This window comes from Nicotiana tabacum, chromosome 23, assembly GCF_000715075.1.
Source record: "Nicotiana tabacum cultivar K326 chromosome 23, ASM71507v2, whole genome shotgun sequence".
NCBI classification, from domain to species: domain Eukaryota; kingdom Viridiplantae; phylum Streptophyta; class Magnoliopsida; order Solanales; family Solanaceae; genus Nicotiana; species Nicotiana tabacum.
The window spans coordinates 20,357,411-20,377,486 of record NC_134102.1 but is presented as its reverse complement, the minus strand read 5'-3'; the positions used below and the strand labels follow the sequence as shown (position 1 = coordinate 20,377,486).

General features: G+C 35.6%; 1 protein-coding gene across 1 annotated transcript; it reads left to right on the top strand.

Moving 5' to 3' along the window:
- Positions 1–14,605: 14,605 nt before the first annotated feature.
- On the top strand, positions 14,606–18,646 carry LOC107782546 (GDSL esterase/lipase At5g45960-like). Its single transcript, XM_016603427.2, has 5 exons — positions 14,606–14,967; positions 15,544–15,674; positions 16,130–16,363; positions 17,394–17,652; positions 18,298–18,646. Exons 1-5 carry the CDS (start codon positions 14,667–14,669, stop codon positions 18,489–18,491), a joined length of 1,119 nt encoding a protein of 372 aa, XP_016458913.1. The 5' UTR covers positions 14,606–14,666; the 3' UTR covers positions 18,492–18,646.
- Positions 18,647–20,076: the final 1,430 nt, after the last annotated feature.

Genomic DNA, 20,076 nt, shown 5'->3' with positions numbered 1-20,076 from the left:
GTTTTCAATTTATTTTTTTTAAATTTTTTTTTGAAAAAAAATAGCCAAAATCTATGACCAAACGAGAGCTTATGTTCAATTAGAAATAGTCTTAGATAAGGAGTTCAAGAGAAAAATCTGGACAAGTTTAGAGGGTCGTGAATGACTTCAGCCATTAATCAATCTTATAGTATGTTAAGTACTGATTCCAGACTATTACCAGAGGGAGTGGAACCATTTCATATAGTTCAAGCCTCCTAAATTATATTTGAACCTTTTTCCTCAAATATTTGTCATGATAATTGAAGATTTTGAACAATATCAATGTTTCTCATTACTGCATAAATGCCACTTTTCTAAAAACCTGTGCAGTTCAAATATATATATATATATATATATATATATATATATATATATATATATATATATATATATATATATATATATATATACACACACACACACCACTATTTATATTACATAATCGACTACTCCAAACTATTTCTTATTACATTTTATTACTTATTCCTATTCCATTTTGTCCACCATATATTCATTATTACCTTATGAACTTTAGAATAATTTATGTTTTCTTGATTCTCTCAATTATCTGATTTTCATGATTTTTGTCTAAATTCTATTTAAATACACCTCAATAATTTATGCTGACAAAATATGATAACAAAAGATTGCTTAAAGAAACATGACAATAGAAACTTATTAAGAAATCTTCTAAATTTTACCTTTGTCAATGGTATATCCAAGAAGTAATACACTTAAAATACTAGAGTAGATTTAATTTATCACTCAACGAGAATGTATCGTATTATCAATCATTTGTTTCATCTTCTGATAGTATGCAGGCATAAATATCTTTTATGTAACTTGCTGCCATGTGTGACCACTATACATGTTCTCCATACCAACCATCCGGTAGCCCCCATCTATGCAACTCTTTATTGGAGTTGTCCACTGTAACACCGGTGAAGGGAGTAGAGTCACATTCGTTTGCCTCATATTGCAGGGCAACCTTGCCCATAATACATTTCAATTTGTTTAGACTATGATGTCATTTTGTTCTAAAGGCCAAATTGATGTCACGCATTAAATGACATTGTACGTCAAATCAAATATTATGCTACATGCCAAAATAACCTAGTCAAATCAAAGATCAAAGATAATGTGTCACATATACAAGTAACATCTTCAGAATAGTCAAATGTTGTTTTATCATTGCTTGATTGATTGATTGGTGATTCAAGTCAACCAATTAAATTAAAGTAAAATAATTTATTTTCACTTTTTCCTCCCACGACTATAAATAGATGCCCTCATAACTTACAGAAGAGACCGTAATTTATAACAAGAACTAAGAGAAAACTCGTGGATTTTTATACTATAATTTTTATATAAAATGCAAGTATTTAAGCATTCAAAAATAAAGATGAAGGTTCAAGATGTAAGAAAAATAGTAGATAATATTGACGAAGAACCAATCTTTCATGTGCGCGAAGCCACTTTATTTTACTAGCTCTTTACAAGCCCAACAAAGAGCAATTCATTATAAAGAGAAGAAAGAGACTTTTCACAACTGATGAGGGACACTTTATCTTTCACAAAAAATAAAGAAGTAAAGAAGGAAAAATCTTTAATTTTGCATTGCCAAGTATAAATAATACCAACAACTTCAAGTATTTAGATTAAAATACATCAAATTTAATGCTATTAGACTATATTGGTCCGCCGTTGACCCTAAAGTTTATGTTCTTTTAACCTCCAAAAAAAAAGATAAGTACTACTCTCAATCGTGCCTCATCCCTAGGCTTTTATGTGAGGGATGATAAAGGTGATGTGGTGTATGCTAGGGCAGTAGACCTGGGAGTGACAACTAATGTGGTAGTTGAAGCTAAGGCCATTGTTCAAGGGTTGGAATACTGTGTGGAGCATGATCTTCACTCTTTCATATTGGAGACTGACTCATTGGTGATGAAGAAGGTGATAGAAGGGGAATGGGATCCTCCTTGGGTAATTGCACAGGATGTGAAGAAAATTATAGAGATGAAGGACAACTTCAATGTGATCTTTCAACATGTGTTCAGAGAAGGCAACGCAGTGGCGAATTTTATAGCTAACATTGTGTTTTCTTTTGCAGGTACATATGAGTTTCATTCATTCTTTGAACTGCCTAGTGCGGGGAAGAGGTTGATCAATCTAGACAAATCTCAATCACCTAACCTTAGGATTAGGATAGCAAAGAGAAGAACCCCAGATTGATGGCTTCACAGGATTGGACTCTGCACAAACCTGTATGTTATAAGCAAGTGTGGGATGGCACAATTTATCCTACTTCTGATATGTCCAAATGCTAAGAAAAATGATGAATCCATCATATGGTATTTTTGGAGATTGTTGAATCATTTCTCAGTGGTATTAGCATGCTTTCATGCTCAATCTGAGGATGGTTTAGCAATGTTTAGAATGATGTCTACATTAAAGGTTCTAGTAGGGAAGGATCTGAGCTTACAAGATCACAAAAAGGCACAGTTTCAAAGCCTGGCCTTTGCCTTGCAAAGCCTGCTTAAAGCCAGCTCATTTATGGCTATTGCCTTGCAAGACGGCCTAAAGCCAGCTCATGCCTGGCTTTTGCCTTGCAAAGCCTGCCTAAAGCCAACTCAAGCCTAGCTTTTGCCTTGCAAAGCCTGCTTAAAGCCAGCCCAAGCCTGGCTTTTGCCTTGCAAAGCCTGCTTAAAGCCAGCTCATTTCTGGCTATTGCCTTGCAAAGCCAGCCTAAAGCCAGCTCATGCCTGGCTTTTGCCTTGCAAAGCCTGCCTAAAGCCAGCTCAAGCCTGGCTTTTGCCTTGCAACGCCTGCTTAAAGCCAGCCCAAGTCTGGCCTTTGCCTTGCAAAGCCTACCTAAAAGCCAGGCTCCTCTTCTACATATTAATTTTGATGAGTGAGCACATGATTAATACTTGGACAAAATAAGTTCACTGCATATGGAGATCATATAGTAGCTACAATTGGAAGACTATGCTGGCTTCAACTCTGTGGTGGAGATGTTTGGAATTCATTTTATCCTATGGACAGTATACCCTGGCGTCCGATGAGAGCTTGATACGTGCTGCTTGGTATTTGCCAATGGCAATTGGATTCACATACACTAACAGGAGAAGGAAGCATTCGACTTATTATGTTGTAATAGCTAGTTCATTAGATTTTAGCTTGTCTATCTTTTTAATAGCTAGTAACTTCATGCAACTTCTATTTTGGTTTGGACATCTTGTAAGATTTGGACCCATTTTGAAATTTTATTTATATATTAGCCACTAGGCAAGTACTGCCTAGTGGTATAGTTGCAAAAAAAAAAAAAAAAGTCGTGCTTCATCTATTTATTTTTTTTTTGCCTAGACACTAATAGAGAAACACAAATTTCCGACCGATGTTCCAGTAGAAAATCCATCGAAAATTAATTTTCGACAGAAAGTCCGTTGGAATTGTTTGCAAATGAGTATAATTCCGACAGACTTCTGTCATAAATTTGCACTTTCAATTGAGTTTTAATTGTATACTGTATATAAAGATAGTATAAATTTTTTTTATACTATTAGTGTAATTAGTTATTACGTACTATATTTTCAAAATTATCAAAGCGTATATAAACAGTTAGCCTGTATGATTACAGATAACTTAACTTAAAAGTAATAATTATATCAATGCTCTAAATTAATTTGACTTAATTATATGATATCATTGCAACATAATTTAAAATCAATAAATTTTCTCTCTATTGTCATGCATAATTTACACTGAATCAAACAAAAGAGAGGATTTGATTCGGGGTTTGGTTGGTGGGGGGACCCATTAAAAGGCTGTGAATAAATTAACAAAGGAAATTTTATGTGGTTCTAGTGGCCAACCAAAGTGAGAGGGAAGATAGGGTAAGACGTGGAAATGTTATATATACATGGGTTTGCCATTGGTCTTGAAGTCCTAAGATACTGCTGTTTGGTGGTGAGTTATTCTTTGCATTATTCTATTGGAATGCGAGTCTTGGAATAATGATAAAATTATCTCCATATAATTTATAGATCACGGATTAGATAGATTTGAGCTGTGAAAACAGTCATTAATACTTGCATCATGATAGGTTATCTACATCACACCCCTTGGAGTGCGACCCTTCCCCAAACTCTACGTGAACACGAAATGCATTGTGCACCCGGACTTTCATTTTTTAATTTATGTTTAGTGACACTGCATAAAATTTATACTATTAAATCATCTAAAATACTGCACACGTAACACTGTACAATAAGTGAATTTAATAACTTGTATAATATATAAGAATTTACAATAATGATGGATGAAATCTTTCGAATCAAATCTTACATTAGCAAATAATGGTGTTTGGCTAGTTCATGCCTTAAAAAATTTAGGAACCTAATATGGAGTTACCTAAATCAAGAAATTAATTTTTGAAGTGACGGATAGGTGGAATGATTTTGAATGACATTGTACGACTGTCACGACCCAAGTTAGGATTATGACCGGCACTTAGGAGCAAGTGCCCCCAAGTAAGCCTCATCGGTATTTTACAGAAAATCGGACAGAGTTGCCCCTATTTTTGGACTATCCCAAAAATTTTCATGTCTCAAATCAACAACCAAACACTCGAATATCAATCCAAATAATAATAACTTTATCAATTAACCCAAACAAATATCTACCATTAATAGTCCACCCACTTACAGCTAGAAATACTAATTTATCTCCAACTTTAATAATAAAGAGCGATACCCAACATAAGTCTATAATAACAAACGAATACTCATAACACTAAAAAAATGACTATGGGGCCACTCTAAGAGTTCAAAGAAAAGACCATAACAATAAATAAAATTTTCGCCCATACGAACAAGTGCGAGTCTCACCAAGAACTATCAACCCGTGCGCTCTAATTAACGTAATCCTCGCCCGCGTCAACTGCTGTCTCTGTAAAAAAAATTAACGAGGAATGAGTCGCTAGCTCAGTGAATAATAACATTGAACCACAACCGTTTTTATTAGGGACAAGTCAGAAAATATGCTAGTTTATTAAACAAAAATATTATAAGAATGCCTTTTTGAGAAACAATAAATAATTTTCATTCTCGTCATGTTTTTTCTGTAATATAATTCAATTGACAATTCAGTAATAAGCTCGGTAGACACTGTATAATATCAATATTCATATTTGGGAGGTTTCAATGAACGGATCATATAATCGGTATAACTGTGTACTTCTTCGCAAGAAGTCAAATATAACGGTAGTCCCTACTCAAGAAAAATCAGGAACGGTATGCTAGTTCTACCTTTCTACTAGCGAAGGCTATAACGGTAATCGGTAATTACAAAGTGCACCAGGTCTAACGAACTCGTCGTTAGCTACGGAATCCTTCAATGTCTACTCCCATTTATACTTGTCTCTGTAATCCGTATATACTCGTAGAAAATATTTTAAAATAATATAGGGCATTTCGGTTCTTATCAAATCATGAAATTTTATTTCGATAATAGTAAATTCAAGTAACGGTAAAACAAATCTAGTGACATCGGGAATATTAAAAAAACGGTAATCATCTCAAATTACTATTTCGGTATCATATCGAGTAAAAGACTTGTCTCGCATGCAACTCGAAATAATCGGTAACATATTCATATTAAAAATTATGTGTAAATAATGCAAGTTATGAAAACACAAATTGCAGTAAGATTACTACTCACAGTACTTGTATCGATATACCAAACACTTCACCTCGAGCAATCCGTATAACTTCCTTCAATCAATATAGAACCACATCAATATCGATCTCGTGTTAATTGCCTCATTTAGGCTAAATTCATCACTAATTTAGAATACCCAATCCTCCGAGTTTTATATTTTATCATCAATTGGCTGAATTATATTTACCCATGCAATGAGTAATTTAAATTAGTCCAAAATCTTTTATATAAAAAGGTATTTATGTAGTATATTCCATGTACTGTTCAATTTCTTTAATCGTGTGCATAAGTTGAAACTGAAATAATATTATTGTCCATAATATTCCTTATTAATTTGTACTTATCTTTTGTACTCAATACTAGACTTACCACATTCAAAGCCAAATTAAATAATGTCCATTGCAATACAGTTAAACACCAAAACTCAATTCTTGCACCCTAACTTAATTTACACCTAACAAAGATCATATATAATGAGACTAGTTTAAGTACAAATACATCAATACCCTTCTTTTTCCAAGTGAATTTATCCTACGGTAGCATTGAGCCAACTTCTAATTGCATAATTTGCCCAGAATAACTCTTATTGGTATTAAATTTCTTATACCTTGTGAAACCCTTCAAATATATAAACTGAAATAAAAAGAATTACCAGAAGAAAAGAACCCAAATAAGAAATTGGAGTATTACCCGTAAGAGTCAGTATGTATTTAAAATTTCTCAAAGATTTAGTTTCAGCCTCTTTATTCTTCTTCTCCTTTGTTTCCTCCTCTTATGGTTTTTTTTCTTTCTTTCTTAGTGTTTCGCTTCTGTTGTTTAGCAGCAGCTTTGCTGCGTCCCTTTTTCCTTTTTCTCGTTTCTCTTTCCAGTGGGCTTTAGCCCATTCTCCTATTATCTCTTTTTTTTTTTTAAATTCTAGTTAAAGACTTCTATGCCCTTATTAATATATAGGGTATTACATTCTCCCCACCTTATGAAATTCGGTCCCCGAATTAAATTCTAGTACGTACCTGTAGATTGAAATATATGAGGATACTTGATTCGCATACCTTCTTCCACTTCCCACGTAGCTTCTTCAATTGTATGATTTCTCCATAAGACTTTCACGAATAGTATTTCTTTTGACCGTAGTTTTCTTACTTGTCTATCAACAATAGTCATCGTCTCCTCATTATAAAATAACTTCTTATCGAGCGGTATAGTCGGTGCTTCAAGCACCTGAGATGAGTCTGATATACATTTTCTTAGCATTGAGACATGAAATACTGGATGAATAAAAGATAACTCGGGAGAAAGTGCCAAACGATAAGCAACAACTCCCACTCGGTTTAGTATCTCATGCGGTCCTATAAACTTGGGGATCAACTTGCCTCTTTTACCAAACCGCATCACATCTTTCTTAGGGAAGATTCGTAGGAACACTTTGTCCCCAATTATGAACACTAAATCTTTTCTTCTCTTATCTGTATAAGACTTTTGTCTGCTTTGAGCTGTGAGCAATCTCTGCCTAATTAATTTGACCTTGTCAATAGCTTCTTGCACTAAGTCAGGTCCCAATAAGTTAGTCTCACCAGCTTCAAACCATTCGATAGGAGAACGACATCTTCTACCATACAATGCTTCGTACGGTGCCATTTGAATACTGGACAAGAAGCTATTATTGTAAGCAAATTCATTTAAAGGTAGATAAGCGTCCCAACTACCTCCAAACTCAAGAATGCAAGCTCTCAACATATCCTTCAAGATCTGTATAGTACGTTCAGACTTCCTGTCTGTTTGTGGGTGAATTGCAGTACTAAGATCTACTCGTGTACCCAATGCTTTTTGAAAAGATTTCCAAAAGCGTGAAGTGAACTGTGATCCTCTATCAGAGATGATGGATACTGGAACTCTGTGAAGTTGGACAATCTCATTCATAAATATTTGTGCATATCTTACTCCACTATATGTTGTCTTCACTGGTAAAAAGTGTGATGATTTTGTCAATTGATCTACAATCACCCATATGGAGTCATAACCTCTAAGGGTTCGTGGTAGACCGGCGATAAAGTCCATAGTAATTCTTTCCCATTTTCACTCTGGAATCTCAATTTGTTGTAACAGTCCCGCGGGTCGCTGATACTATTTGACCTGCTGACAAATCAAATAGTTAGAAATAAATTTAGCAACATCTTTCTTCATACCTTCCCACCAATAAAATTACTTCAGGTCATGGTACATTTTTGTGGATCCAGGATGTATAGTGTATTTAGAGTTGTGGGCTTCTTTAAGAATAACATGCCTCCACCCATCTACGTTTGCGACACATAGCCTGTCACCCATTCGAAGAACACCATCACTTTCAACAATTATATCCTTGTTTTTACCAGCTAAGGCCTAATCTCTGTATTTGCATAATCACGCATCCTCATATTGGGTGGCCTTAATGCGCTCAACTAATGAAGACTTAGCCTGAGCACAAGCCAACAATGCCTATGAATTTCCGACACTAAATCTGATACCTGTATCTTCTAGTCTTTGAATAACTTTGGCCAAAAGTCTCTTTGCAGGAACTATATGTGCCAAACTCCCCATTGATTTTCTGCTCAATGCATTAGCCACCACATTGGCTTTTCCAAGATGATACAAAATAGAATAGTCATAGTCTTTGAGTAGTTCCATCCACCGACGCTGCCGAAGATTCAAATCTCTCTGCTGAAAGATATACTTCAGACTTTTATGGTCAGTATAATTCTCACAAGTTTTGCCGTATAGGTAATGCCTCTAAATTTTTAGAGCAAATACAACTGCAGCCATCTCCAAATCATGTGTAGGATAGTTTTGCTCGTGCTTTTTCAATTGTCTCGAAACATAAGTTAGAACGCGTCCATTTTGCATGAGAACACATCTTAATCCCACCCTCGAGGCATCACAAAATACTGTAAATCCTCTAGAACATGATGGTAAGGATAATATTGGTGCAATTGTCAAACATATTTTGAGTTTCTGAAAGCTCTGCTCACATTCCTCCGTCCATTGAAACTTTGTATTTTTCTGTGTTAGCTTAGTCAGTGGCGCTGCTATTCTGGAGAAATCCTGCACAAAACGCTTGTAATAACCTGCTAAGCCTAAAAAGCTGCGAATCTCTGTAGGAGAATTAGGTTTGAGCCATTTCTGCACTGCTTCTATCTTCTTAGGATCTACCATAATTCCATCTCTGGTTACAACATGCCCCAAAAATGCTACTAAGTCTAGCTAAAATTCACACTTTGAGAACTTAGTATAAAGCCGATGTTCTCGAAATGTTTGCAATACAGTCCTCAGACGATTCTCGTGTTCACCTTGGCTACGAGAATATATCAGGATATCATCAATAAATAATATTACAAATCTATCCAGAAATGGCTTGAAGACCCTATTCATTAAATCCATGAATGCAGCTGGAGCATTAGTCAGTCCGAAAGGCATCACAAGAAACTCACAATGCCTGTATCGAGTTCTGAAAGCAGTCTTAGAAATATCTTCATCTTTGATTCTAAGTTGATGATAACCAGACCGAAGGTCTATTTTTGAAAAGTGGGCAGCTCATTTAACTGATCAAACATGGCATATATACGGGGCAAAGTATATTTATTGCGTATTGTTATCTTGTTCAACTGCCTGTAGTCAATGCATATTCTTAGAGATCTGTCTTTCTTCTTTACAAACAATACTGGTGCACCCCATGGTGATACACTAGGTCTGATAAAACCCTTATCTAATAAATCCTGCAACTGTTGCTTTAGCTCCCTCAACTCTACTGGTGCCATCCGATATGGGGGTATCGATATGGGATGTGTGTCAGGTGGCAAATAAATACCAAAGTTTATTTCTCTTACTCGAGGTAATCCTGGTAAATCCTCAGAAAATACATCCGAAAATTCTCTCACTACTGGTATATTTTCTATACTAATTGTTTCCTTTATTGTGTCATTTACAATAGCTAAGAGACCCAAGCAACCTTTCTTCAGAATTCGTTGAGACTTCATAAAATATACAACTTTGCAAGTCTTTGGAACCTGATCCCCTTTTAGAATAAAACTGGGTTCGTTTGATATCTTAAACTTAACTATCTTTGCATGAAAATCGAAGATAGCATAGCAAGAAGACAACCAATCCATTCCCATCAAGCATGTGAAACTCAATCATATCAAGTACAATAAGGTCAGCTAGAGTATCTTTACCCTCAACCCGAATCTGACAAGCACGATACACGTACTCATCTAATAGAGACTCTCCAACAGGAGTGGCAACTAGAAAAGGATCATTCAATAGCTCGGGCTGTCTACTAAACCTCAAAGCAAAGTACGAGGACACATAGGAGTGAGTAGATCACGGATCAATCAACGCAAGTACATCAAATGAACAGACAGAAAGAATACCTGTAACCACAATATTCGAGGCCTGAGCATCCTGTCTAGTAAATGCAAAAACTCTCGCCTGACCTCTACCAGTATTCCCTTGCCCTTGATTCACAATAGCACGATCTCCAGCACCTCGACCTCTATTTCTTGTACCTGTAGCACCTGAAATATTACTAGTAGTCTGAGTAGGTGCAGCTGGCTGGATAGAAGCTTGGCTGAAATTCCTCGGAGGCTGAGGGCAATCCCTCAAGTGATGTCCTAACTGACCACACTGAAAACACTCTCTAGTCAGAACACGACACTGGCCCAAATGTGATCTACCACAGGTCTGGCAGACTGGAGTGGTGGCATATATCTGCCCAGAATTATGATGTCCGGATGATGATGGTCCCCCAGTACCCTATTTGTAATGTGGTCTGTGAAGACAAGTGTGTACCTATATGAGAACCCTGTTGGTGATGTCCTTGACTTCCTACTCTACGATTTTCACTAAAACCGCCATTGAAAGATCCTCTTGTCTTGGCCTTCTTACGTAATTCACTAGTTGCACGCTCATCACGTACCTTATTTTAAATCTTTCTAGCAAGATCGACTGCATCAGTGTAGGACAAAGTCTTTATCTGTGGGGCTCCTGCAGTGTATAGATGACCAACCAACCCATCAATAAACCTCTGAAGTCGAGCTTCATGGGTAGGCACTAAGTAAGGAGCATATCTGGCCAGATTACAAAACTTCATGTTGTAGGTTGACACATCCATATCTGGAGTCTGAACCAATCTCTTAAAGTCTCTAGCATATTTTTGCCTCAGGCTATCTGGAAGAAAATGATCCATAAACAACTTACTGAACCCGTCCCATGTTAGTGGGGCTGCTCCTACTGGCCTTCCTAGCAATATAATTTCATACCATGTGTTAGCCATATCCTCTAGTTTGTATATTGCGAGCTCCACGACCCTCTCACTAGAACATCCTAGAGCATGCAATGCCTTGAGTGTCCCATCCAAGAAACTTTGAGGATCTACTGAATTGTCAGAACCTGTGAATTTTGGTGATTTTAATTTCAGGAACTCTTGTAGGGATACTTTCTTACTCCCGAAAGTCTGAGTCTGTGCAGGTGCTTGTGTCTGTAAAGTAGCCTGAGGAGCTGAACTTCCACCCTGAGTAGGCACCAGTGCCTCTATCACATTCAATAACCTTGCCACTGCGTCTGCAGGTACGGCAACAGTAAGTACAACAGTTGGCACTGGTGATGGAGCATCATGAACTCCCTGTTCTTGCACTTGATCTGGCATAGTAGCTTGGGGTTGACTTATGTTTCCAACTTCAGGTTCAGGAGCATCCTATCTTCTAGTTTTATGAACCCCAACTTGACCGCCACCCCGGGTAGTACCACGTCCAGCACCACGTCCAGCAGATGAGGGTATGCGTGTCCTAACCATCAGCGAAAGAAATACTCCAAATTCAATCACAAGTTATCTCAACGCATGATCAAAGAATAAAAGAAAGGAAAACATTCCTAGATGGTCAGTAGCCTCAAGATCATAAGTATGGGCGCCTACATAACCATGAACAAGACTCTACTAAACATTGCTCCATGACTCGGGACTTAAAGCCTAATCTCTAATACCAACTTTGTCACGACCCAATTTAGGATCATGACCGGCACTAAGGAGCAACTGCCTCCAAGTAAGCCTCATCGGTATTTTACAGAAAATCGGACAGAGTTTTTCCTATTTTTAGACTATCCCAAAAAATTTCCTATGTCAAATCAACAACCAAACACCCTAATATCAATCCAAACAACAATAACTTTATCAATTAACCCGAACAAATATTTACCATTAATAGTCCACCCACTTACAGCTAGAAATACTAATTTATCTCCAACTTTGATAATAAAGAGCGATACCCAACATAAGTCTATAATAATAAACGAATACTCATGACACTAAAAGAATTACTATGGAGCGACTGTAAGAGTTCAAAGAAAAGACCATAACAATAAATAAAATCTTCGCCCACGCGAACAAATGCGAGGCTCACCAAGAACTATCAACCTGTGCGCTCTAATTAATGAAATCCTCGCCCGCATCAACTGTTATCTCTGTAAAAATAATTAGCGGGGAATGAGTTGCTAGCTCAGTGAGTAATAACACTTAACCACAACCATTTTTATTAGGGGCATATCAGAAAATATGCTAGTATATTAAACAAAAATATCATAAGAATGCCCTTTCAGAAACAATAAATAATTTTCATTCTTCTCATGTTTTTCATGTAATATAATTCAATTGACAATTCAGTAATAAGCTCGGTAGACACTGTATAATATCAATATTCATATTTGGGAGGTTTCAATGAACGGATTATGTAATCGGTATAAATTTGTACTTCTTCGCAAGAAGTCAAATATAACGGTAGTCCCTACTCGAGGAAAATCAGTAACGGTATGCTAGTTCTACCTTTCCACTAGCGAGGGCTATAACGGTAATCGGTAATTACAAAGTGCACCAGGTCTAACGAACCCGCCGTTAGCTACGGGATCCTTCAATGTCTACTCCCATTTATACTTGTCTCTGTAATCCGTATATACTCGTAGAAAATATGTTAAAATAATATAGGGCATTTCGGTTCTTATCAAATCATAAAATTTTATTTCGATAACAGTAAATTCAAGTAACGGTAAAACAGATCTAGTGACATCAGGAATATTAAAAATAACGAAAATCATCTCAAATTACTATTTAGGTATCATATCGAGTAAAAGACTTGTCCCGCATGCAATTCAAAATAATCGGTAATATATTCATATTAAAAATCATGTGTAAATAATACAAGTTATGAAAATACAAATTGCGGTAAGATTACTACTCACAATACTCCTATCGAGATACCAAACACTTCACCTCGAGCAATTCGTATACCTTCCTTCAATCAATCTTTAACCACATCAACATCGATCTCGTGTTAATTGCCTCATTTAGGCTAAATTCATTACGAATTTAGAATACTCAATCCTCCGAGTCTTATATTTTATCATCAATTCGCCGAATTATATTGACACATGCTATGAGTAATTTAAATTAGTCCAAAATCTTTTAAATAAAAAGGTATTTATGTAGTTTATTCCCTGTACTGTTCAATTTCCTTAATTGTGTGCATAAGTTGAAACTGAAATAATATTATTGTCCATAATATTCCTTCTTAATTGGTACTTATCTTTTGTACTCAATACTAGACTTACCACATTCAAAGTCAAATTCAATATTATCCATTGCAATACAATTAAACACCAAAACTCAATCCTTGAACCTTAACTTAATTTACACCTAACAAAGCATATATAATGAGATTAGTTTAAGTACAAATATATCAATACCCTTCTTTTTCCAAGTGAATTTATCCTACCGTAGCATTGAGCCAATTTCTAATTGCACAATTTTCCCAGAATAACTCTTATTGGTATTAAATTTTTTATACCTTGTGAAACCCTTCAAATATATAAACTGAGATAAAAAGAATTACCAGAAGAAAAGAACCCAAATGAGAAATTCAAGTATTACCCGTAAGAGCCAGAACATATTTAAAATTTCTCAAAGGTTTGGTTCCAGCCTCTTTCTTCTTCTTCTCCTTTGTTTCCTCCTCTTATGTTTTTTTTTTCTTTCTTTCTTAGTGTTTAGCTTCTGTTGTTTAGCAGCAGCTTTGCTGCGTCCCTTTTTTCCTTTTCTCGTTTCTCTTTCCGGTGAGCTTTAGACCATTCTCCTATTATCTCTCTGTTTTTTTTAAATTCTAGTTAAAGATTTATATGCCCTTATTAATATATAGGGTATTACAACTGCCTATCATATTTCAATCATTTTTGGAATCTTCTACGAAAGAATTTTCTTCCAACCATATATACACACCACGTATAAGGACAAAATTATATTTTTACTATATATATGGACGAAGTTAGAGGGGCAGAAAGGGTTATCCTGATTTCCGTCGCCAAATATTCACAATGTATATATATAATAATTTTTGTATGTATATTTAATAGATGTTACGTACACCCTCTTAATGAAAATTTTGCTTCTGGCTGCCAATGATCATGAGTCCTCAAAGATCAGATGTTGTACTCTTAATTCGCATTATAAAAATTCTACGTCCCAATTTACATAAAGAATTAAGCAGTTTGACCCTTGTACTCTGAAAATATTCACATAAACTAGAACAGTAGGAATAATTGGAAAAGGTTGCCTAATATATCTTCCATGTTGCCAAAAGATCACCTCTATATACAAAGTACGACTACAAAGTAAAGCATTCCTACATATTCTAATGTTCTTTAGGCATGGTTAAAATAAGTGTGGGCTTAGACCAGAATTTGCTGGACTGCATATTGCACAGCTCGATCTTACTTCTGCCATTAAATTTGTTTCTGTCGCCAACTGCAATAAGGTCCACTGCTATTATTACACGACATATTTTTTCCCATTATATGTACATAAATGGCTCAAAGCTCATGAATATCTCAACTGTTTTTCCAAATATTTAGCCACAATGAGTTCTGTTTGCAACTTTGTCCAGCCTGTTATTCTCTTCTTGCCCATTCTTCTTATTATCATTTCCGAAAGTAGAGCTCAAGCTCAAACATTGACTGATAATAAAATTTTACAAAAATGGCCATTCAACAATTCAGTTTCAGTTGTTTTGGTGTTCGGAGACTCTACAGTTGATTCCGGCAATAACAACTACATAAGCACGATTTCTAAGTGCGATTTCTCACCCTATGGAATGGATTTTCTGAACCACATTCCCACAGGAAGGTTCTCCAATGGCCGCCTCGTCACAGATTATATTGGTAAGACTGTTAGTGTATATAACTTAAATCCTTATGTTATGTATGCAGATAGTGTACCAGTTTTTTATATTATCAGTATAGTTTAACATGTTATACATAGTAGTAGTTATTATTTTTACCAAGTCACTGTTAAGTGATATAATTACGTAAATATTTACTGTCTATGCATAGAATTAATCTCTTTTTTTAGTTTAACTTCTACAAAACTAATAGTGTACTATTGGGTTATTTAAAAGTAAATACTGATCACTACTATAATAAATGCAAGCGGAAGAGTTTAAGTTCTATATATGTATTGACCTAAGTAATATTCATACTTTTAGGTCACTTGAAAATTTATTGCACGTAATAACTCTATTTAACAGCATTTGTTGGTGATAAGTAACCTATTATAATAGGTAAGTAATGATGTAAAATAATTGTTACACTATCAATATATATAACTTCAATCCTAAAGAATTAGTAATTTGAAAAATATAGCAAGTTAAATTATACGAATAATGTAAAATTTTCTCTTTCAAGTGAATATGTAAATCTTTTTTTTTTATTTATATTTTGCTGTCTATTTTGTAACAGTCTCGTACATGGGAATCAAAGATTTCGTGCCAGCCTATTTGGACCCGAGTCTTAGCTTGGACGAGCTCATGACCGGAGTTAGTTTCGCCTCCGGTGGCTCTGGCTTCGACCCTCTCACTGCTCAACTTAGCGTGCGTCTTTCTCTCTCTTATTGAAAATTGTCCACTGTTAGCAGTGGGAAGCCAGTATATATATATACATATAAAAGAAATTTGATATATTTTACACAATATAATTTTCCAGCAAAGGAATGTTAATTGACCCCCCTTGTATAATAGTAGCTCCGCCACTGATTTGTTAGACTTGTAATAGGTATATATTGTGGTTAAATTGAGTTCTATAATTTCTACGGCTCAGGTTAATAATTGCCGATATCAAAAGAAGAAGAAGAAGACTAAGGGTTTCATAACATTTTCCGATCTCACTAGACCTAATTTAGTCGGAACAGAAATTTTTTAAGAAAAAACAGACGCATTATAAACGCTGAAAAAGATAATGTTTTCCTATTTCAACTTGTTGTAACAGGTTATTAGCGTTATTTTTCATCTCACGAAATATTAATAAGATTGTGATTTGACAATGGCAGGGCGTAATTCCATTACAAAAGCAGCTGGAATATTTCAAAGAATATAAAAGGAGACTTGAAAATGCAATAGGGAAAGAAAAGACAAATTTGCTAATAAGCAAAGCAACATTTATTATAAGTGCAGGGACAAATGACTTCGTTGTAAACTATTTTAATACCCCATTTCGAAGACAAAACTATAAGGTCTCTGCCTACCAGCAATTCTTGGTGCAATTGGTGCAACAATTTGTCCAGGTACGTCTTTTTCACATATATTAATGCCATGTGATTGTTCTAAGTTTGAAAAAGTTATTAATATTTTTATATTTACACAAGTCATTTTTAAAATACTTTTTATAAAAATTATGCAAAAAACAATTCACGGGGATATTGTACTTTGAATCAGTCTTAGCTTTTTGGCACAGATAATAATTTGGAGACCAAATATTTATAATGATAATTTATGAAGTGAGGAAGGATTGTGTCAGGTGTAAGGTGTTGCTACTTAATTAAATGTTATTGGAGACATCGACACGACCCTTTGCACTAGGCTTTTCCTTTTTTGCTTCTTTTTTCCCATAACATCCTTTAAAACACTTGAGAATGGTCAACTTTGTGTTTTTTTACATTGGATCTGCAATTACATTAAAGTTTTTTTTATCGGTCACGAAAAATTAATACAAGTCGATAAATTGTCATTCAATTATTGAGTTCACTATCGACCTCAAATTTGGCACAATTTAAATAAAAAAATGTCTAATAAAGTTATTTTCCTAAAACGCTAAATTTGTCTGGCCTGGTCGCCTTGATTGTTTTCAAACAAATCTAATGTTAGACCAAGTCTTGTCTGCCGATAATAGTTGAAAGCCAAACGGGTAACAGGGAGAGGAGATTAACATATGGTAACTTTACTTGACCTTTAAATAGTGCATCTATGCCGTGAGGTTGACAAGAGAGAGTTGCTTATGTGCTAATTAAGCACCATCCACTTCTAACTCTAAGATTACGGGTTTGAGTTTACAAGGGAGCAAAGTGAAAAGCTCTTGGAGTGGAGTTTGAGGTCAAAACGTGGGTTTGCGAGTGGGGCAGTGCCCATTCTCCCTGTTGATCTTAAGTTTTAAACTGGTTTGTATTCCATAAAGTGTCACTAGTCCAAGCAGTGGCGAATACAATCTTGTGCTGCTGATTTAACCGAATCTAGTATTTTCATTATAAAATTCAAACGGTTTCAATTTAATGTATTTGATATATAAGTTGTATTAATAAACTTTATGTTAATTGCTAGGGTTTGATGAACGAGGGAGCTCGAACAATCGGCGTCGTCGGAGTTCCGCCATTCGGGTGCTTGCCGGTGGTCATCACGCTGAATTCCGGCGGTGCACTTCAACCCCGCCAATGTGTTGAGTCGTACTCTGCCGTTGGTAGAGAGTACAATTTGCTTCTTCAACATTTGCTAAAGACTATGCAAATTCATGACACAAAACTATTCTACTTCGATATCTACAATCCTTTAAACGACATGATAAGAAATCCAACTAAATATGGTGAGCGCCAAAAACTTTTGCATTTTCGATTTACTAACTAATTAAATACACTGATAGTATAAAGATTGTTTATACGCACTAACAATGTATCAATTTAACTACTCGCAGTTCTTAATCATGAAGTTACTACTTCCACTTATTATAAATAGCTATATATGGGGTGGATATAAAGTATAAGCTTCAGGTTCATCTAAACTCATTAGACATGATGTAGATGTGGTTCGGGGTATGTATATGTGTTAAAAAATCATTTAGTAAATGCAATATAATTAATTTTGCACATAGTAGATCGAATGAGTTGGTGGTATATAAAATCATGAACCAACAATAACAGATTCAGTATAATCATACAAATAGAGTCTGGAGAGGGTAGTGTGTACGTAGACTCAACCCTACCTTGTGAAGGTAGAAAGGCTATTTCCGACAGACCTTCGGTTCAGTAAAATCCTGAACGGAACACGTAAAATTCAAATCTTGAATCCGCCTTCAATTACATAAAATTTGACGTTATAGTGTAAAAAATCTTTTATATGTCGACTCTTCTTTCTTTTTTTTCCTTTTTTTTTTCCAAGTATATTTCATTTGTTTCATTTTGGTCCATCCAACTTTTCCTAATTAAGAACATGGATGCTAACATTTTTGTAGGTTTTACTGAAGTTACAACGGGCTGTTGTGGAAGTGGATTTATTGAAGCTTCAATCCTCTGCAATCCAAAGTCAATTGTTTGCAATAATCCTTCACAACATATGTTTTGGGATTCAGTCCACCCAAGTCAAGTTACTTATCACAGTTTGTTCCAGGCCTTGCGTCCTACACTTGATTTTGCAATCAAGCAATAAATAATATTTTTGTGAAGAATTAGAAAAGAGAAAACAAGTGATTGGAAATTTTTCTGAAACATGTATTTCCAATTTTGGATGATTATGGTTGACATACTAATTTCTGATTCTTCTCTCTTTTGTTTCCTTTATTTATTTCCTCCTTTGTAATTTTATGGAATTTATTGCTCACAATGAAATCCTGAAGTAGATAAGTAATAAATACTTGCTCCGCAACTTTAAAGTTTTTGATCTCCTCATTGAAGTTAGGTCCCATATAAGATGGCAAAAATTGGATAATATATGGTTTAGAGGTCAGACAACTAAATTTTACACGAAGGTGAAATTTGTATATCATTGAATAAGACGAAGTATCTTTAAAAATTATCTTTACCCTAAGTTATATCAAACATTAACATATCATAGTTATAAAAGAAATTAACGGGGGTAAAACTTAATCTCTCATAGTTCCAAATTAAAGAAAAAAAATCCAAAAATAGTGTAACGACCCGGCCGGTCGTTTTGAGTATTATAATCCCATTCCCCCATTTACTGCTCAAATTATGCTTTAAAATTATTTTATGACTTACCAGGTTAGTTGGTTCGGGTCCGGGAGGATTTCGGAGTGAAATGAGACACTTAACCTCTTAATTGAAAACTTAAATTGGAAAATTGGCAGGATATTGATTTATGTGTAAACGACCTCGGAATTTAATTCTGACGATTCCAACAGCTCCGTATGGTGATTTTGGACTTAGGAGCGTGTCCGAAAAATTATTTGGAGGTCCGTAGTGGAATTAGGCTTGAAATGGCGAAAGTCAATTTTTTGGAAAGTTTGACCGGGGGATTAATTTTTTGATATCGGGGTCAAAATCCGATTCTGAAAATTTTAATAGGTTTGTTATGTCATTTATGACCTGTGTGCAAAATTTAAGATCAATCGGATTTGGTTTGATAGGTTCCGGCGTCGTTTGCGAAAACTTGAAATTTCAAAGTTCATTAGGCTTGAATTGGGGTATGATTCGGGGTTTTAGCGTTGTTTTATGTAATTTGAGGGTTCGACTAAGTTCGTATGATATTTTAGAAATAGTTGGTATATTTGGCTGGGGTCCCGAGGGGCTCGGGTGTATTTCGGATGGTATTCGAATTATTTTCCTTCATTTTGGCACTACTGGTAGCTATTGTTTGCTGGTGTTTCAGACCTTCTTCGCGATCGCGAAGATTAGGACGCGAAGGCTTAGTTGAGGCAGTGTTGATTTTGTTCTTCGCAATCGCGTGAGGTCAACCGCGATCGCGTAGGTTGGGCTAGTCTGTGCTACGCGAACGCATAGAAGAGGCCGCGATTGCGTAGGGGAAACTTGAGAGGAAGCTGGGCCACGCATTTGCTCTATGCGATCGGGTGAAGAGGGATGCGATCATGTAGAGCTGGAATCTTGTGCATCGCAATCGCGTGTGATTGTTCGCGATCGCGTAGAGTTAAACCTGGGCAGTGAAAAACTGTTCTTCGCGATCGCGTGTGATTGTTCGCGATCGTGTTGAGCAAATGACTGGGCAGAAAGTTTAAGTTCTGAAAATGGGACTTCGTCCCATTTTCCATTTTTGACGG

Bases quoted from the DNA above. Each gene is read 5' to 3' on its own strand.
- LOC107782546 (XM_016603427.2), top strand. From the start codon at position 14,667: ATGAGTTCTGTTTGCAACTTTGTCCAGCCTGTTATTCTCTTCTTGCCC. The intron at 15,675-16,129 runs GTGCGTCTTTCT...TGACAATGGCAG, and splicing joins CTCTCACTGCTCAACTTAGC to GGCGTAATTCCATTACAAAA. The intron at 17,653-18,297 runs GTGAGCGCCAAA...ACATTTTTGTAG, and splicing joins AAGAAATCCAACTAAATATG to GTTTTACTGAAGTTACAACG.